We start from the raw sequence: 18,540 nt of genomic DNA, 5'->3' as shown, positions 1-18,540 counted from the left end.
AATGCCAACTGACCCATTCGAGGCTCGAACCAGCAACATTCTTGCTGTTAACCGATTGTGCTACCCACTGCACCCCCGTGATGCCCACACAGCAAATTTTAGATAGTAGATTTAACTACCTTGGAGTTAAAATTAACACTCCCTCAGAGTTTATATGGGAACCACTATAAGTGTTAAAAATAACACTTTTGAAAGTGTTAACATTGTCAACACCAAGAGAGTGTTAATTAGCAAACTCTTATTGTGTAAAATATCTGTTAAATGTATGTCAAAATACTGCCAGCAGTAGTTGCCAGTAATCTGCCGTTTTCAACATTTTACATTTGTAAATTCAGTTTCCAGAATATTTCTGTTAAAAACAAATCCCATAGTCTGTATTTTTCATTCGAACACACGTAAGCCTTAAATTCCAGAGCAAAATCCTCACTAGTGTCCTCACTACAGAGGGCTGAACACTCAGACAGTGATGAAGTTAATGAGACAATTAATTGTCTAATTAAAGGAGGATTGAGAATTGTTGATGAACAACTGTTAACAAGCAGAATCACTGAAGGACAGAAAAACACAAGCCAAAACCAAAGATGAAATCAACTGAGAAAAAAAAACTCTAAATAAAATAATAATCAATAAAAATAAAACAAATTACACAATAAAAAATGTTATTTTTCAACATCTTTAAAAAAAACTCATCAAATTAAACAACTTATCATGGAGCTTCACCTATTACCAGTGACTTAATTTCTGTCATGTGAACAAACGCTCTTAATAAAATTTCCGTTGTTCATTTGAAGTCACCATGATAGAGGACAGAGTCTGCTTTAGTCAGGCTCTTCAACTTCTTACTATAAATGTCTTTTATTTAGGCTGCTATAGATAGTGTTAATAACATTAATTATAAATATAGCATGGAAAGCCAGAAGAAAATTAAGTGTCAGTCTGAAGAGATTGTTAATGATATCATAGCCATCCTTTCCTGCTTTTTTTTTAATTCAGTCTCATATTAGTTGTGTATGAGAAATAAATAATATACATAAATGAAACCACTGAAGCTCCAATAAAATAAAAACAATATTTACAATGAGAATGTTTGATCTATGGCAAACCTCAAAAACGCACAGACATCAATAATTAGTCTTTGAATCTCAATAATGGTGACAAACAAAAAATTAAAATCAAGTAAAAAAAAAACACTACGGAAATATCACCTCCCAAAAACAACACAAAATAAAGGAAAAGAAAGAGATTGTAAGAACATAAAGCTGCATAATTTATTCATGCTGCAATGCATGCTGGGAGCTTTGTACTATGCTGGCACCCAGCATGCATTGCGGCATGAACTATGCAGCTTTTTTTTTTTTTTAGCAACCACGGTTGAGGTTCATGTCCTGATTCTTGATGCCTGTGTGTCATAAAGAGCAAGGTGGAGCTTGAATGTTTAGTGCATGACACTCTAATTATTAATTACATCCTAATTGTTTGTTGAATTTTCTATGAAGAGCAGCAGACTGCCAATATTAATGTCCCATGCAGCTTTAATACAATTATACTTGCATATCTTTATGAATCAACTTAATAAACACCTGAAATTAAAAACAATTAAGCATCAACAGTATAGTTTCTCTTGACCTTTCTTGCTGTAGCTGATGAGTTGTAGAAACACAGTTATAGCAGTCAGAGAAACATTAGGATACAAGAGTAAAGCTTCAAGAGCTCAAATAAGCAGCCTCTTATCTCTATGATGGTGAGGTCAAATGAAATATTTTTAATAAAAAATATATAAACCTCTGTTCATTGTCAAATATTCTTACAGAAATGAAGTCAAACTGTAATCAGTGAAGCTGCTTATACTATTATTTAATGGAGTTGTTTAATCCTCTGTTTTAATTCAGTTGGTTTGGTGTGAGGCTGTGTCTGTAGATTTATTTCTTCCTTCAATTTCTTATTCCTTCAGTGATTGTGCTTGTTAACAGCAGGTGTTCAACAGCAGGTGTCTGAATTCACTTATTTGTGGTCATTCACTCTGTCTAGTGGACTAAACTAATTGACTAATTTAAGGGCCAGGTGAATGAGGGTGTAGCGAGATTTCAGACACTCTGATTAGTTTCTCAAATACAAGGGTTTTCTACAAAAGTAGATACGTTACTCTGTATGACAAGGAGGCAAATGAGCTTCTAACGCAGAGAGGGTTATTTTACCTTTATATAACTCTAGAATTTTAACACTTTACTCTGAATTACCACAGCACTTGAAATTTAACACCAATGAATTTGCTGTGCACATGCTTCCATTTTACTGTCAAATACTTCAGGATTTTGCCAGAACATCTTTTTTTATATAAATTTGTGCCCTAAAATGTGGACCTTTTCTTAAAACTTAAGGCAATATTTGCTTCAACTCCTGTGTTTTTCTCAAGCGGCAACCTCCTGCTCTCTTTTGTGAAGCAAATACAGAAGTAACTGAAATTGCAATTCATCAAAATTCCGCTAGTCCTGGCTTCATATTAGAGCACATTTCTATTGAGCCCACTGTTAAAATGGCCAACTTTACAGCAAAAAAAAAGGATGTTTACAGCCAGTTACAAAGAACGATTTTGGTACATATAGCTAATATTACCTATTATAACAACTGTGAGGCGGTGAATTTTTTTATAACTCATCCGTTTCATTTAAATTAGGTTATATTAAGTCTGCATAATTAAGGACGTGGCCACTTAAGTGACAGCTAGGTCTTGCTGATCGCTGTCACTTCACCTCAGCTGATTCCGGCTGATTAGCCGCTGAGCTCGGCATTTACATCGCGTTTTGTTTTATGTGGTTTTACACAGTAAGTTACTTTTTTGAATTATTTCCTACAATTATCAGATAATATTATTACTTAATTGTGCTCACAAACCATTCAGGTTGCCTCCATTTCCCAGGTGAGTGAAATTATACTTATATACCATATCTATAAATGTATTTGTTTTATTTAAGATCATTTATCATTTATATTTTTCTTTAGACCTGTAATGCACTCCAGAATTTGACAGATGGATTAGCTGTAGGCTATGGAACAGTCATCTGAAATGTTGTCATACAGTGTTATCTCTGGATTTCATAAGTAGCCTTGCATTTACTAACACAGACTATACTTTAAGTGTTTGGGAGTAATTTGTGTTTTTTCCTGTGGAAAAGCTAGGGGATAGAAAAAACATCATAAGAACAATATTTAGTGGCTCAATGTATTACAGCAGTGTTTTATAAAAGTCTAAACGAGTCACGGGTAATAAAGTATTAAGCGTTTCTCCCAAGGAAAAGCCTGTCTAAGCAAAATGCTAGCAGGCGTCTGTAGATTCGCTCAACTCTCCGCCTTTTTGCCCTTGTTTGGTATCCCCCAGTGCGATGACCATCTCAGGATTCTCTTGTATTTTACAGTTCTATCCCATTATCATCCAGTAAAGCTACTTTCTAGTTTTTCTCCTGTATTTCAATAGTCAATCCTCCCTATTTGCAACCCATACCGCCAAACCACTCTTACTCTTTAATGTAAATCTGTTCTGTGCTTTTATTTTATTTAGACAGGAAAACATTTTGAAATAAATATAAAAATGGCAGGATTCCCTTCCTTTCCATTAAAGGTTGCCCCACTTATGCAATCCTCAAAACAGTCATGTAGCGGTGCGTGACTGTCAGCTGACGCGCTCCACAGTGAAAAATAGATGCGTTTTACCTCTGTTTAACTGTTTGTTTACAATGAAACAGCTCCAGATTAACATATTTAGTTATTTAATTTAATATTTAATATAATATAATTTTTTTTGGGGGGTTGGTGGTGGCATATCCCTTATTTTCACATCCCAATGTTGACAGGTATGGCGATGATGCACGAACAAGCTGGCGACGGTTGGCCACGCCTACAGATTCTTCTGGGTTCTTCAGAAATCTATAGGTGATGTCATGGATACTACGTCTATATCTTTTACAGTCTGTTTTTTTTTTTTTTAAATACACAAATTAAAAAAATATATTTTTCTTTTTTTGATCTCAAGAACCATTGGAAATCAGATGAAACAAACACACTCACTCCTTATCCTCCACCTTAGTCCCTGATTGATCAGGGGTTGCCAGAGCAGAATGAACCGGCAATTACTCCGACATATGTTTTAAGTAGCGAATGCCCTTCCAGCCGCAACCCAGCACTGGGAAATACCCATATTAAGGGCTGTGCAATTAATCGAAAATCCGATTTCGATTTTGGCTTCAAATGACTATGAAAAAGCATTAATCGAGATAAACGATTATTGCATCATATACCGCCCCATTTCCAGCTGAACACATGTGTTGCTCTTAAAAGCGCAAAGAGCGCGTGCTTATGTGTATATTAAACGAGAAATGTATTATTAAACGAGAAAATCCTTCACTGCTCTTGACTGAAGGATTTTTGTTGCTAAAGTGTTTTTCTTACAGTGAAGATGCTTAAAGCACAGTTTGTTTCATATTTTCATTCTATTGAATTTATTTCTCTTTCCTTTGCAGGGTGGAAAATAACTGTATATATGAAGTCAGAATTATTAGCCCTCCTGAATATTAGCAACCCTTTTCCTCCCCAATTTTTGTTTAATGGAAAGAAGTTTTTTAAACTTATTTCTGAACATAATAGTTTTGATATCTCATTTCTAATTACTGATTACTTTAATCTTTGCTATGATGACAGTACATAATAATTTTCTAGATATTTTTCAAAATACAAGCATTTAGATTAAAGTGACATTCAAAGGCTTCACTAGAGTAATTAGGCAAGTCATTGTATAACAGTATTTTCTTCTGCAGACAATCAAAAATATATTGCTTAAGGGGGCTAATAATTTTGACCTTAAAAAGGGTTTCAAAATAGTGAAACCTGCTTTTATTCTAGCTAAAATAAAACAAATAAGCCTGGAGGAAAAATATTAGAGGAAATACTGTTAAAATTCCTTGCTCTGTCAAACACCATTTGGGAAATATTTATTTTTAAAAAAATTCTCAGGAGTGCTAATAATTTTGACTTCAACTGATAATCATTTTGAATAACCGTGATTACAATTATGACCACAATAATCGTGATTAAGATTTTTCCCAAAATCGAGCAGCCTTAACCCATACACTCTCATTCTCTCTCACACACACTATAACCGATTTTTGATGACCCAATTCACCTATAACACATGTTTGTGGACTGTGAGAGAAACCGAATCATAAACAAAGTGTTTGAATTGAATTTTGAAGGGTAAAAATACATTAAATTCAGATACTTTCATTTATTTATTTATTATGACCAACACTTTTGTCCTATACGAACCTATAAATGTAATTTTTTAAACTAAAGTACAAACATTTAAGCAGAAACAGCAATATAGCAGTTTTGATATTCATATTTTGATATTGTAAACAGTCAGTCTTGTTTCATCAATTTGAAGCTCCACATGAAATCTCCTTACCTGATTTTCCTCTAGAGTCTCTAAAACTAAAGCATAATCTTCCCAGAATTCCCTCAGCAGCTTCTGTTTATCGGGTGTCCATAAGAACAGGATTTCATCTGCCAAATAAAATCTAGTTTACTAACAAACAAAAATCACAAAATACCTCAGACAATATGACAGATATCCAACATCGACTCACCTGTTTCATGTTCCTCAATGCTAACCACTTCTTCTTTCTTCATCTCTGCTAGTGACACACACCTGGTAAGCAAATAAAGCGCCCGTTTGCGGGTCACACTATCCCTGTGCGTCAATCCATCTTGAACCGCCCTAAAGAACCTCTGAGACCTTCTAGGGTCCGGTCGGTTTGGAGATGTTTCAGAAGAGCAGAGATGGTCAGAAAGAGCAGTGAGACACAACAAAACCCGAGTGGATGCTGAATCTGTCTGATCTCTCTGATGCCACCGTAATAAATCATCCCATATCTGAAGCAGGACCTCCGATTCAGCATCTTCGCCGCAGGACTTGAGCATGGTGAACCAGATGCGCACTATGATTTTGGAGATTATGGAGTCAGATAGATGTTTAACACAGTTAAGGGTGCTCGAAAGAGTCCTGAAGATGATGGACCTGTCATTTGAGATGCTGGATAACAAAACTGCGATGGCTTCGATGGCGACTTCAATGCCAGCTCTATTGGCTTCATGGTTGGCGTCATCTTTCGTCATCAGTACAGGTAGAAGAGCTTGAAGGATCTGCTCAGGTACATCGCTGCTCTGACAAACGTTGACACAAACTGCAAACAGTCCACAGACAGCATTGAGCAGATTCTTTCCTCCGTCTTCTGATCTCGAGATGGTTTGTATTACCGGCATGCACTGATTCCATAACACTGACTGTATTTTACGGATAAAGCGCTCTTCTTGTGGTTTAATGGAGAGCTCATTGATCAGAACAGTTAAAGCTTCAATCTTCTCTGTGTCTGGGTTTGTTGTGTTTGTCCAGCATAAAGTGTCGAGCAAACTCTCGGGGTCGGGATAGTGGGACAAAAGGGTGTTTATCAAAAGGTTTGACATTTTCTTTAAACACCGTTAAGATAAAAACATGCGCAGGTTCAAAAAGTTTAAAATCCGGTTGGCTGTTGTTGCTTTCCACACACGTGTGGCGACAGTTAGCCTACTTCCTGAAATATTACGTGCCCCGTTCACGCATGCGCTGTTTGAGAACCGCTGCTCACAGCAGAGGGCGCATGACTACAAGTAATACACTTTTTTTTTTAAATAATAATAATAATAACAATAATCTATGGAAAAAACATAAAATCTGACTTTTTTGACCATCTAATTTGCCAAAAATCTGCTAAAAAGAGGTAGAATTCTGATGGGGAAAAACGTGTTTAACCACCCAACCTAATTTAAAAAAGATGGTAAATACTTGCTTTTGCGTTTTAATTTTGGCTATTATATTTTACAGCTAGCTAAGTTATAATTATGATGATGTTTAAGGGTCAAAGTGACCATATATATGTTTTATTCAAATTGACTAAATATTAAAATACACATGATAACTTACCATAGTGATTTATTTTAAGCTATAAATTGATCAAAAAGTAACTATTGCATATAGATCACAAACCTTATGTAGTCTTCGACTTTAAGCTATAAAACTATGAAATAGTAACTATTGCAAATTGAAAAAGTCACGAACCATATGTAGTCTTACATAATTAATTTATGTATTAATCTACTGTAAGTGTACAATATAGGTGAGAAATGTCAATAATACTTGGGACTACACCAGCCCTATTTTAGTTCATAAAGGTATATTTTTATTTATGTAAATGAGTACACAACATGTTTTTTCTTTGCTTGAGTATTCTAAAGTCCTGCTAAATCATCATATTTTAATACATTGGGAGGGTATTCAACTATAACCTAAATAAATTACATGTAAGTTTATATGTACATAACCAAAGAAGATCAATTGAAACCCATAAATACATTTATTAATTCATTTTCTTTCCGGCTTAATCCCTTTATTAATCCAGGGTCGCCACTGCGGAATGAACCGCCAACTTATCCAGCACGTTTTAACGCAGCGGATGCTCTTCCAGCCGCAACCCATCTCTGGGAAACATCCACATACTCTCATTCACACTAAGGACAATTTAGCTTTCCCCATTCACCTGCGTGTCTTTGGACTGTGGGGGAAACCGGAGCACCCAGAGGAAACTCACGCAAACGCAGGGAGAACATGCAAACTCCACACAGAAATGCCAACTGACCCAGCCTTGACTACAATCAGTGAGCTTCTTGCTGTGAGGCGACAGCACTACCTACTGCGCCACCGCGTCACCCCCATAAATACACTACAAACCAAATATATTTAGAATACTTAAATATATTTCTATCAAAAGAAGAAAACAATCAGTAAAGTATACTTATATGCACTTTAATATATGAGAAATACATAATAAGTATGCTAAACGTTTTAGTTTTAGTTTATAATAACACACATATAAAAATATTGTTGTTATTACTATTATTGCTATTTTTTTGGGCAACTACCCTGTATTATAATACAACAAAATACTTTAAGAGCACATTTACAGTATTTGTTGGTGCTTTGAACATGCCGTAAAGCGGACTAAACACGACTATCGCCAGGAAAAATAGACAATTCTTGTTTTGCAATTTTAAATAAAATCTTGTTCATGCATTTTTCTTAATAATTTACTCCAAGTCATAAACATATTTAAAGTACATTGTACTTCTTGCCTCATTATAAATCCTCAGTTTACCGCATTGGAATTAAAACAAAAAACAAAAGGGGATGTTTCAAAGAATGTTGATAACCACAGTTTGCTCTGAACTAATTCAACCTATTCATTTAGACAATTTGAGACAAACGAACAATCCATTCAGACTTCAATCTAGTCAAATGTCGTTCTCTTTCATTTGAGGTGAGATGTTTACAAAAGTTTAAACCTTAACAGCATTTTCACCAATCACATACTGTGCTAACTGCCTTATGTTATACTATTCTCTGAATGTATTCTCTACGCAGTGAATTAAAATAACAGCAAATCTTGATGTACTCCAGCTATGTTTATTCATACTATTTATTTTTCCTTTCACTGAAAGGAACAAACGCACACAGGCATGCTCTTTTAATAGGATGTGTGTTTACAATACAAAAAAAATGACACCTGCCATTATGTACAAAACCTCTGATGTGTATTTAGTAATTATCGGAATCAAAAGAGCTCCATGTTTCCTAAAAAAAAACCATCTTTATATACAGCAAAGGAGTGCTTGTTCTTGTGCTTCTCAGCTCTGCAGAAACATTCATTCGATAGTATTAGTATTTGCAGAAAATACATGGAATATTTAGCTTTGACATTTTTTATTGATTGCTGGTTTGCGCAAGTCCACGCTTGCTTTGTCACTCAGGAGCGTGAGTATTGTCTGTCTGTACACACACTGATGTCTGAAACCAAGTTTTAAAAAGTCTTTTTATGAAGGAATGCAGGGAATTTTATATTTCACGAGTGCATGATGAGTTATCGTTCAGCCTCAGAAGATTGACATTTTTAAGCCTTAGTTGTCAACTTTTTGTACTTAAATTTACCAAAACTATTACAGACTGACAAACTAGATACAATCCAGTAAGATACTTGTTTGTCGGCAATAAACGTACAATGCTTTGTGTTGTTTACTACTAGTACTGGGCAAATATTATTCACAATTAATGTAATTTTATACTAGTTTTTGGGTGACACGGTGGTGCAGTAGGAAGTACAGTCGCCTCACAGCAAGAAAGTCACTGGTTCGAACCTCGGCTATGTCAGTTCTGTGTGGAGTTTGCATGTTCTCCCCGCGTTTGCGTGGGTTTCCTCCGGGTGCTCCGGTTTCCCCCACAAGTCCAAAGACATGTGATACAGGTGAATTGGGTTGGCTAAAATTGTCCTTAGTGTATGTGTGTGAATGAGAGTGTACAGTATGTGTGTTTCCCAGAGATAGGTTGCAGCTATAAGGGCATCCGCTGCGTAAAACATATGCTGGATAAATTGGCGGTTCATTCCGCTGTGGTGACCCCGGATTAATAAAGGGACTAAGCCGAAAAGAAAATGAATGAATGAATGAATTGTTTTTATAAATATAGTTTTGACATAATATGTGTGTGTATTACATATATTTGTAATGTATATTTGATACACACGCGCACACACACACACACACACACACACACACACACACACACACACACACACACACACAGACAAAAAAAACTATAAAAAACTATTTTGTTACATAGACATTTAAATGTGTACCATATTTGTATCATATACACATTTTAAAATAAACATTTGCTCAAATATATGCATGTCTGTGTGTATTTGTATAAACATAATAAATATACACAGTTTAAACACTTGAATTATGTAACGAAAAAATTATAATTTTATACTGAATGAAAATAAATGAAAATCCACTGTGGGCAGGGCTTTTTCTGTTCCTTCTTGTCATCACGAATGATTAAAAAACTATTATCACTAGTTGTTCTTCTGCATTACTCCTGGTGAAAGCACAGTGTTAGTTCATTGTTCCTTGAAAAAATAGCAGTAAACAAGTTCCTTTAAAGGGGTGGTCCACAGTGTATTTTTAAGGCTTGGTTGGGTTTTTTAAGATGAAAAGCAATGTGTGCTCATGCTTCACTTGTAGAAAATTAAATTTTTATTTTCATATATCTTACTTTTGATTATATACAGCTACTCTGCCAACACGAAAACGACTGTCATATTTCCTAATTCTTCTAAAGGCCCACCCTCAAGAGGCTCTGATTGGTCAGCTAATATAATATAATGATTCGCAGATCGATTCCACATCACCTCAAACGTCCTCATATCTTTTGCGAGTTTGTTATTTGAGATGTTGAATGCAGGAAAAGCGGTTGCATAGAGAGACACTGCAGCGCTGCTGAATATTGTGTTTACAGGGGTTTACCTGATAAATATGAATTTGTAACTAAATTGTTAACGGTACCAAACAGCATTTTCTGTTGTTTACGTCCTCACACTACAACATACTGTTAATGCTAGAAACTGTGCGTGTAATAGATCAATTTTAACAAATAAAAATACTTACAGCTTGTGGCTTACAATTCACAGCTTTGTCGGTTGGAGGAGTTAACCGAATCCAGCACTGAACTAGGAGAGAATCTGGAAGCTGTTCTTTGTCAAATGCTAGCTATATATATTTTTTTATAATTCTTAGAAACATTATTAAAATAAATTGTAAGCACTTCTGTCTTTGTGTATTGTCCTTTGGAAGCTCAAATACAGAACCAGAACTAGCTCTGTGGAAATAGCAGTGTTTGGACGCCAATTTAGCTTTCTCTGCTACATTACTGCATTCTGGCTGCGTGGGGTGTGTGCGTAACCCATACCTGTCAACCCTCCCTTTTTTCCCGGGATTCTCCTGTATTTTACAGTTCTATCCCGCTGTGATCCTGTAAAGGTATTTTCCCGTATTTTCAGTCTTTCTCTGAAGAGTGCCAAATAAACATTTAAAGAGTCGAGCCTCCCTATACGCAACCCATACCGCCGAACCACCAGGGGCCACCCCTTGCTCTTAAATGCGAATCTGTTCTATGCTTTTGCTTTGTTTAGGCACGAAAAACACTTTAAAATAAACATAAGAATGCCGCAATTCCCTTCCTCTTCATTACAGGTGCCGTCTCCCCTTCATATGCAATCCTCAAAGCAGACATAGCGCTGCATGACTGTCAGCTGACATGCTCCATAGTGATAAATAGACTCTGTTTCCCAAACGTACTCGTGATTTGAAGCGGAGCAAAAGTCTTGGTTCTGGGTGCGTGTTTAAACAGATATGTACACATATTTAATAAAATTAATATCTAAAGTATTTGATCTTGGTGTTTTTTTTTTACACACACAACTAATTTCGTCCTAAATGAGCAAAAACAGTTAGGAAAGCAATCGAATGCTGTCATTTTAATGTTAGATGTGTGCATTTTTAAAGTGAAACCTCTGTTATTTAATGTAATCAAACGAAAAAAATCTAAACAAATAAATAAAAGATTCATTCTTGGCTCTTTAATCAGAATGTGTAAGTTATACAGTGAAGAAACGGCTAATAAGATTTGATAGCTTGATTCTATTTCATTATAACAGCTATTCATTTTAATAAGCTGAACTGTTTGCTTATTTATTTACTGCTAATGTACACTATTTATTTTTTCTTTTGTAAATAATAATAGTAATAAAACATATTGACCATTTAACTGTTTATTTACAACGAAACAGCTCCAAATGAGCATATTTAGTAATTTGGGGATTTTTTAAAAGGGGAATCCCTTATTATGGTGGGCATATCCCTCATTTTCACATCCCAATGTTGACAGGTATGGCGTAACCTGAAGCGTTTGTGATCTCACTAGCCTGAATGTATATTTTTGCAGTCCCCAAACTTTGTTCACTGTAGGCTTTGCTAAGCTAACTCTGTGAAAGCCTAAGTCTGCCTTTGCATTGTACTTTGAGCATCTTACATTAAGAGATGTTGTTTACGTTCACACAGCTACATTACACATCAACTAAAGTTTCAAATATGATATTGTAGTGGACCACCCCTTTAAACATTTCATAAACAAAATTCAAGATGTGTGGTATAACCTGTAAAAAATACAGTGGTTTACATTGTCTTGCTGACAGACAGCATGAGTTGCGTTCGAAAGAAATTCCTGATGTAAAGTGTGTACAGTTAACACCTTGGTTTTATCTTTATTTTGCTAGAAGTTTAATGAAAGGAAGTTAATAAAAGTCTTCAGTCTTCACAATTCCTTGAGTACACAGTTTACCTTTTTTACTTATACGTTAGAGTTCTTGCCAGTCTTTTGAAGTATACTCTATTTGATATATTAGACAACAAAGATTCCTTTTTGTCTTAAAGTCCTGAGTGTCAAAATACTCATTTAAAATAGAGCTGCGCAATGTTTTAATCTCCTCACACAAGTGCTCATCAATGCAGGTCTGCTGTTTTTGCTGTCTTCAGTAGTTTGTTGTTGCTTTTTTTCCATCTCAATTTATTTTGGACTTAAAAAGAGCATCTAATCTGAGTGTTGACACCTTGTGGACAAAGTACCAGATAAACTGTACTTGTACTATACATGCAATCACAAAAAAAATTGACACTTTATGTTGGACTATACAATAATTGGAAACTTCAAGTGAACTTTGGGCTTTAAAGTCCGCTTAAAATCAAATTTGCTAGCTCACATTGCCATTCTTAAGGTGAATAATTAATACATGCAAGTTAATCCACTGAAAAATGTATTTGTTTTGGTAATCTTCAATCAAAGTATGACCATTTGCTTCCGTGTTTAGAGTGGCGGTCCTTCCCTTGATGTCAGCTTGAGGGTTTCCATAGCAACTGCATATTAATACCATCTCTTACAGTTAGGTTACGCTTTACGTAATAATGTGCACAGGAAAGCCCCGCCCCCTTCTCAATATTCTGTTTCAGTTGGAAGCACATCAACATCCTGAAATAAATGTCTCAGCATCGTCCGGTTCACATGGACTTTAAAGTCTTTAAGCAGTCAATCGGATGAATTATTGCATTATTTATTACAAATAGTGTATGTCAGAGTCATCTATTCTCTTTTCTGATGATGATGATAATGATGATGATGATGATGATTACTGGCACAAAGGGGCGGGATCAACCTGTCGCTCACATGAGATCGACCGATAGCAATGATCCAACAACCCGATCAACTCCATATGGACCAAATCATGGTCTTCTTTCTTGTTCAGATGAAAATATGTCAAAATAAGGAACAAAATACTATCACAAGTCCAGATTTTATAGCACAAGCTCCAGCGGCTGGTTATCATCCAGGCGGGCCAGAGAAAGGCAGTTCGTGGGTCTCTGGACACAGAGTGAAGTGTCATCTGGACATGGGCTGGTTGGGGAATGTGGGAGCGCAAATGTGTAGCCGATGGAGGCGTTTGGAACTGTCGGCGTTCCCAGCGGAAGAAGAGGAGATAACTGTCGCACGTCCTCCAGGCTTAGATCATAGCAGTCGGATGGGTTAGAAAGCTTCTGATTCAAAACCTGTAATTGTCGGTGAAAGCAGATTAGTGACATGACGAAGAAAGAATGACTGGAGACATACTGGAGAGGACAGAGATGACAAACCTGTTTCAGGCCGTCTGGATCACTAAGGTCTGTTTGGTCTTTACCTGTGACTGAGCTCATATGCTGATCTGGAAATAGATATGGAAATAGAAGTTACAGTCAATGGGCTCAGATATATTTTCTAATTAAAGAATCCAGGACAAATATTGATTGGTGCAAATCAATAAAAAGGGATTTTTTGCTGTCTTCAGTAGTTTGTTGTTAAGTAGTTTTCCACATTTTCTTTTCTGACCTAAGACCTGCTCACACTGCGTTTTTTATTATAATCCTGAACGATTGTAGCATGTCAGACTGCATGACCATGGCTCCCATGTCACACTGTAAGATCTCAGCTGTCATAATGTCAGACTGAACGACAATGAAGAAACACCAGAAGAAAATGCCCCCGGAGTTTATCATCCACTTGTGACACTTTCACTGTCCCGCGTTCTGAAATGATTTCTCACAGCAAACATACAAAATCTGTAGAGACTATTTTGCACACAGAGTGTCTCAATAATAAAACCAGGAAGAAAAAACTGTTTTGACATTTGCCCATGGTTGTTTGGATGGCAGTGTGAATGGATTGTTTCATCAGATTCAGTGCTCCTATTGGCTCTTGGATTGGCGCTCATCGCAGCTGTTGTCACACTGCAGGAAAGTGTCTGAAATCTTCTGACACTACCAGAACTTCATTGCAGGAAAAATCTGATAGCAATGGGCATTAAGCAGCTGTCTGTGAACATGTCGAACTAATGATCAAAGATCGCAGATTTTAGCCAAGGATTTCAGGAATCTTTTAGGATTTCCAAAATTTGTCTCAGATGACAAAATCATGGCTGAAATCCCACAGTGTGAGCAGGGCTTTGAAAAAAGAATATCTGAGTGTTGACAAGTTGTGGACAAAGTAGCAGATAAACTGTACTTATATTATACATGCAGTCATAAACACTTGATGGTAAAATTACTCTGTTGATGAAATTCGTATCATTCATATCATTCCATTTTATGTGGACGCTCACGGATGCATAAGAGCTGAAATTTGTGAACTTTGGGCTTTAAAGCCTTGGGGCCCAGCAGCCATGGGGCCCACCAGCCACGGGGCCCAACAATCCTAATATGCACCATTAATTTATTTGTATTTTGCTGATTTTGCTGTCTTTTTTATATCAACCATTCTTCTTTTCTACATTTGCATATTGATGCAATCTCAACTGAACTCGCAACTAAAAAATAATAAATAAACTATTTTGCATTTATTTATGATTGGGAGTATGGGGACACATTTGCATGGATGTAATAATTATGTCAATATTGTATTTGTTAGACCCTCACAATAGAAAATATCATGAAATATAAAATATAGAAGCTTCTAGATATTTATTGGAGGGGTTCCAGATTTCTAAGCGACCACTTACCTTGCTTTTTTACAAATTCTAGTAATTTTAGTATTTCCCATTATATTTTTCATCTGGAATTTTTTTATATTTATTTTAGTTTGGTTAGAATAAAAACACACAATACATTTTTATTTAAAAAAAAAAACTTTTTTTATTGACTACAGTACAAATCCAAGTAGTCCAAAAACTTTCCTAATTAACCAATTGCACTTTAATCTGAATACTAGTATCTTGCAAAATAACTAATAAAATATATACTGTCATCATGCCAAAGACAAAAGAATTGATCACTGAACTTGTGTAACAATAGCAAAAAAGAGCTGCACTCAGACCAAATAAAGAAGATCAGCTGACCTGATATTAAAAAATCAAGAGTAAAAATGACCTTAATCAGTTTTTTGAGTAATTACCTTTAGAGTCCTTGACTGATTGGATGGTGGGACAGTCGACAGATACTCCCTCCAGTAGCTCAGCCAATCGCAAGAGATCCACAGGATCGTCCACAGAAACCTCTCCCGGCTCCTGCGAATCTGCATTCAGATTTCATCACTAACTGTTTATCATGGGTTCATCTGTGCTTCACCTTGTGGCGTGACAATTTAAGAGAATGAACACAATGGCTTGCAAGTTAAGCTGGTTAAGCAAACAGTCTTAAATAACTAGCCATCAACATCTCTGGCTTCAGCTCTGCATTTCCAGCATTGTATATGTGAGGAATCCCAACAATGTCCATCTGTCAGCATGACCATGTGAAAATGATGAGTGTGGCATTTTATACTCTTGCAAAGTAACCGCAAACTATTCAAACTCTGTGCCGACTGAAGTCTAGCAATCATCATGTTCAGTTTAGAGAAGTGTTGATTATAAGTAGACTCTTGGGTTTGAAAATAAGGACGTGCCTTTTAACAATAGCTTTTGTTGTGCTATAGTATCACCATATTTCACATTTAATCTTCTTGGTCGACTTGTTTTCTGTCAGTTGGCATGGGTTTTGTATTTCGTTTAGGAGCTGATTATTATAACTTTATGCATCTCAGGTTACATTTACACAGGACAATTATTTTCCTTTGCATTTTTGAAAGGTTTCATGTACAGACAACAATGACTAAATCAACACTATCCCCACTCACACAGATCTGTGAAACTGACTAAAAAACTGATCCAAAAGTTGGCAATGTCACTTTATAATTTTTTTTTAAGTTGTCAGCTTTTTTTTTTTTGTTAAGCATGCCTAAAGACTGAATATGAATTATCTGTATGTATTCACATATTATGTCAATATATGTATGTGCATACCATTACTGTTTTACAATTTCTAAAAGGCAGATCAATTTTATTTCAGAAGTGTAACAAGGTTGGGAAATTGTATTTTTTATTTATTTGATTTTTGTTGTTTTTAAGGTGTGTTTGAGCAATGTCATTATGCTTTATTCTTATTTCAAGAAAAAAAAAATCCTTACATTTCAATATTTGGCCAGCCACTTTTACAGTACATTGCATTGAAAATGCACATTTTATTACTTTAATTTATGCACAATCCAAAATTAAAGAGTAGGTAGGAATTTTCTTAAGTAAATAAAACATTGGTTCTTGGTAAGTAATAAAATGAAAGCCAATGTCTACTGACACTATGAAATAAATGAATAAATAAATGAACAAATAAATAAATACATGAATAAATAAATAACAAAAAAAAATTAACAGCATTTCCTATAATAATACTATAAAAGTTCTTATTTTTTTTAGTTTGACTGGAACAAATGAAGTTTAAAAAAAAAGAAATTAAAAAAATATATTAAGGTCAATATTATTAGACCCATTAAGATTTGGCCTACAAAACAAACCACTGTTGTCCAATGAATTAGGCTTAATTAACCCAACTGACCTAATTACCCTAATTAAGTCTTTAAATTGCATGCTTATCTGAATACTAGCATCTTGCAAAATAAAAAGTAAAATATTATGTACTGTTATCACAACAAAGACAACGAAATAAGTAATTAGAAATTATTTAATAAAACTATTATATGTAAATATGTGTCAAATAAATATTCTCTGTTAAAAAGCACTTGGGGAATATTTTAAAAGAAATAAAAATAATTCCTAATTTTTAGTCAGATTTATTTGCCCTGCTGAATTATTAGCCCCCCTGTATATTTGTTTCCCCAATTTCTGTATAACTGAGAGAAGATTTTTTCAACACATTTCTAAACATAATAGTTTTAACAACTCATTTCTAATAATTGATTTATTTTATCGTTGCCATGATGACAGTACATAATATTTTACTAGATGTAAAAGTGACATTTAAAGGCTTAACTGGGTTAATTAAGCAAGTTAGGGTAATTAAACAAGTCATTGTATAACGAGTATTACAATTGTATTACAATTGAAAAAAAAGAAAAAAAGTCTATTTGAGTTAAAATATTGAAATTAAAATGGCTTAAAAATTTTGCTTTTACTGTGACCAAAATAAATCAAATAGAAAAAACCTTTCTACAGATAAAAATAAATAAATAAATATATAAAAAAAAAAAAAATATATATATATATATATATATATATATATATATATATATATATATATATATATATAAAATACTGTAAAAAAACTCTTTGCTCTATTAAATATCATTCGGTAAGTATTTGAAACAGAAAAAAAAACATACAGGAGGGCTTATAATTTAATAACTGCAATGCTTCCCACACACAGACTATACTTGGGCAGGCAGCAAGGGTATATTAACGGCCCCCCAAGTTTATTTAGTGACTTTTTTTTATTACTACTATCATCATTTTAAAGTTTTTTTGGATCCGCCCAATATAAACAAACATCTGCAAACGATTAACCAGTGGAAAATCTTCTCGCCTTTACCCGTCATACTGCTTGCTCTGTGTGTGCACGAGACAGACCCACAGAGACCAGCACCTTTTTGTGTCTGGCCGGGGTTTCTAAATCTGCTGAAATGCTCGGCATTTGGTTTTGCTTTCATTTTCTAAGCTGTCGTTATTTTTGTGCCCACATATATTAAATAATTAATTCTTTAAATAATTCTCTAGCTCTCTGCAACTCTCACATAGTCGCCCACTGAAAGTGGTGGATGAGGAGATTCCTATTGTGTAAAGCACTTTGAGTGTCTAGAAAAGCGCTATATAAATGTAAGCAATTATCATTATTATTATTATTATTATTTAATCTAAATGACTCCGAAAAATTTGACATTATATCTGATGACATTACATCTAAATTGGCTGCAGAATATTTGTACACCATTAAGAATGGGTATTCAACTCGTTTGTCTTTAGATAATCTACACATTTCCTTCTTGTAATTATTATAATTTTTAGAGATATTGTCTGTTTTTATTCCATTTTTGTCATTTATTTCTTATTTGCTGTATATTTTTATTAATTTGAGTATGTCAATATATTACATATAAAATGCTTTAATGGTGTTTATAAGAGTAATAGCATAAAAGAGAAATAGTGAATGTTTATTTAT

The 18,540-nt window shown here is 34.7% G+C and overlaps 2 protein-coding genes across 7 annotated transcripts in view; both read right to left on the bottom strand.

Moving 5' to 3' along the window:
- tarbp1 (TAR (HIV-1) RNA binding protein 1) overlaps positions 1–6,622 on the bottom strand; it is a 37,550-nt gene extending 30,928 nt beyond the window's left edge. For both annotated transcript variants that reach the window (XM_087279682.1, XM_087279683.1), the window contains exons 1-2: positions 5,637–6,622; positions 5,456–5,553 (exon numbers count right to left, since the gene is read on the bottom strand). In XM_087279682.1, the coding sequence (XP_087135808.1) occupies positions 5,456–5,553; positions 5,637–6,513 (975 nt within the window). In that variant the 5' untranslated portion in view covers positions 6,514–6,622. The remainder of the gene's footprint in view (positions 1–5,455; positions 5,554–5,636) is intronic.
- Positions 6,623–12,214: 5,592 nt separating this feature from the next.
- Positions 12,215–18,540, bottom strand: part of zgc:172136 — a 44,513-nt gene continuing 38,187 nt past the window's right edge. For 4 of the 5 annotated variants that reach the window (XM_087278273.1, XM_087278274.1, XM_087278275.1 and 1 more), the window contains 3 exons: positions 15,449–15,568; positions 13,660–13,727; positions 12,215–13,575 (listed from right to left, as the gene is read on the bottom strand). In XM_087278273.1, the coding sequence (XP_087134399.1) occupies positions 13,324–13,575; positions 13,660–13,727; positions 15,449–15,568 (440 nt within the window). In that variant the 3' untranslated portion in view covers positions 12,215–13,323. 5 annotated transcript variants of the gene reach the window in all.

Source organism: Danio rerio, chromosome 13 (genome assembly GCF_052040795.2).
Source record: "Danio rerio strain M-AB ecotype USA chromosome 13, GRCz13ab, whole genome shotgun sequence".
Classification (NCBI taxonomy): domain Eukaryota; kingdom Metazoa; phylum Chordata; class Actinopteri; order Cypriniformes; family Danionidae; genus Danio; species Danio rerio.
Note: the sequence above shows the minus strand (reverse complement) of the source record. Positions and strands in the feature narration are given on the sequence as shown.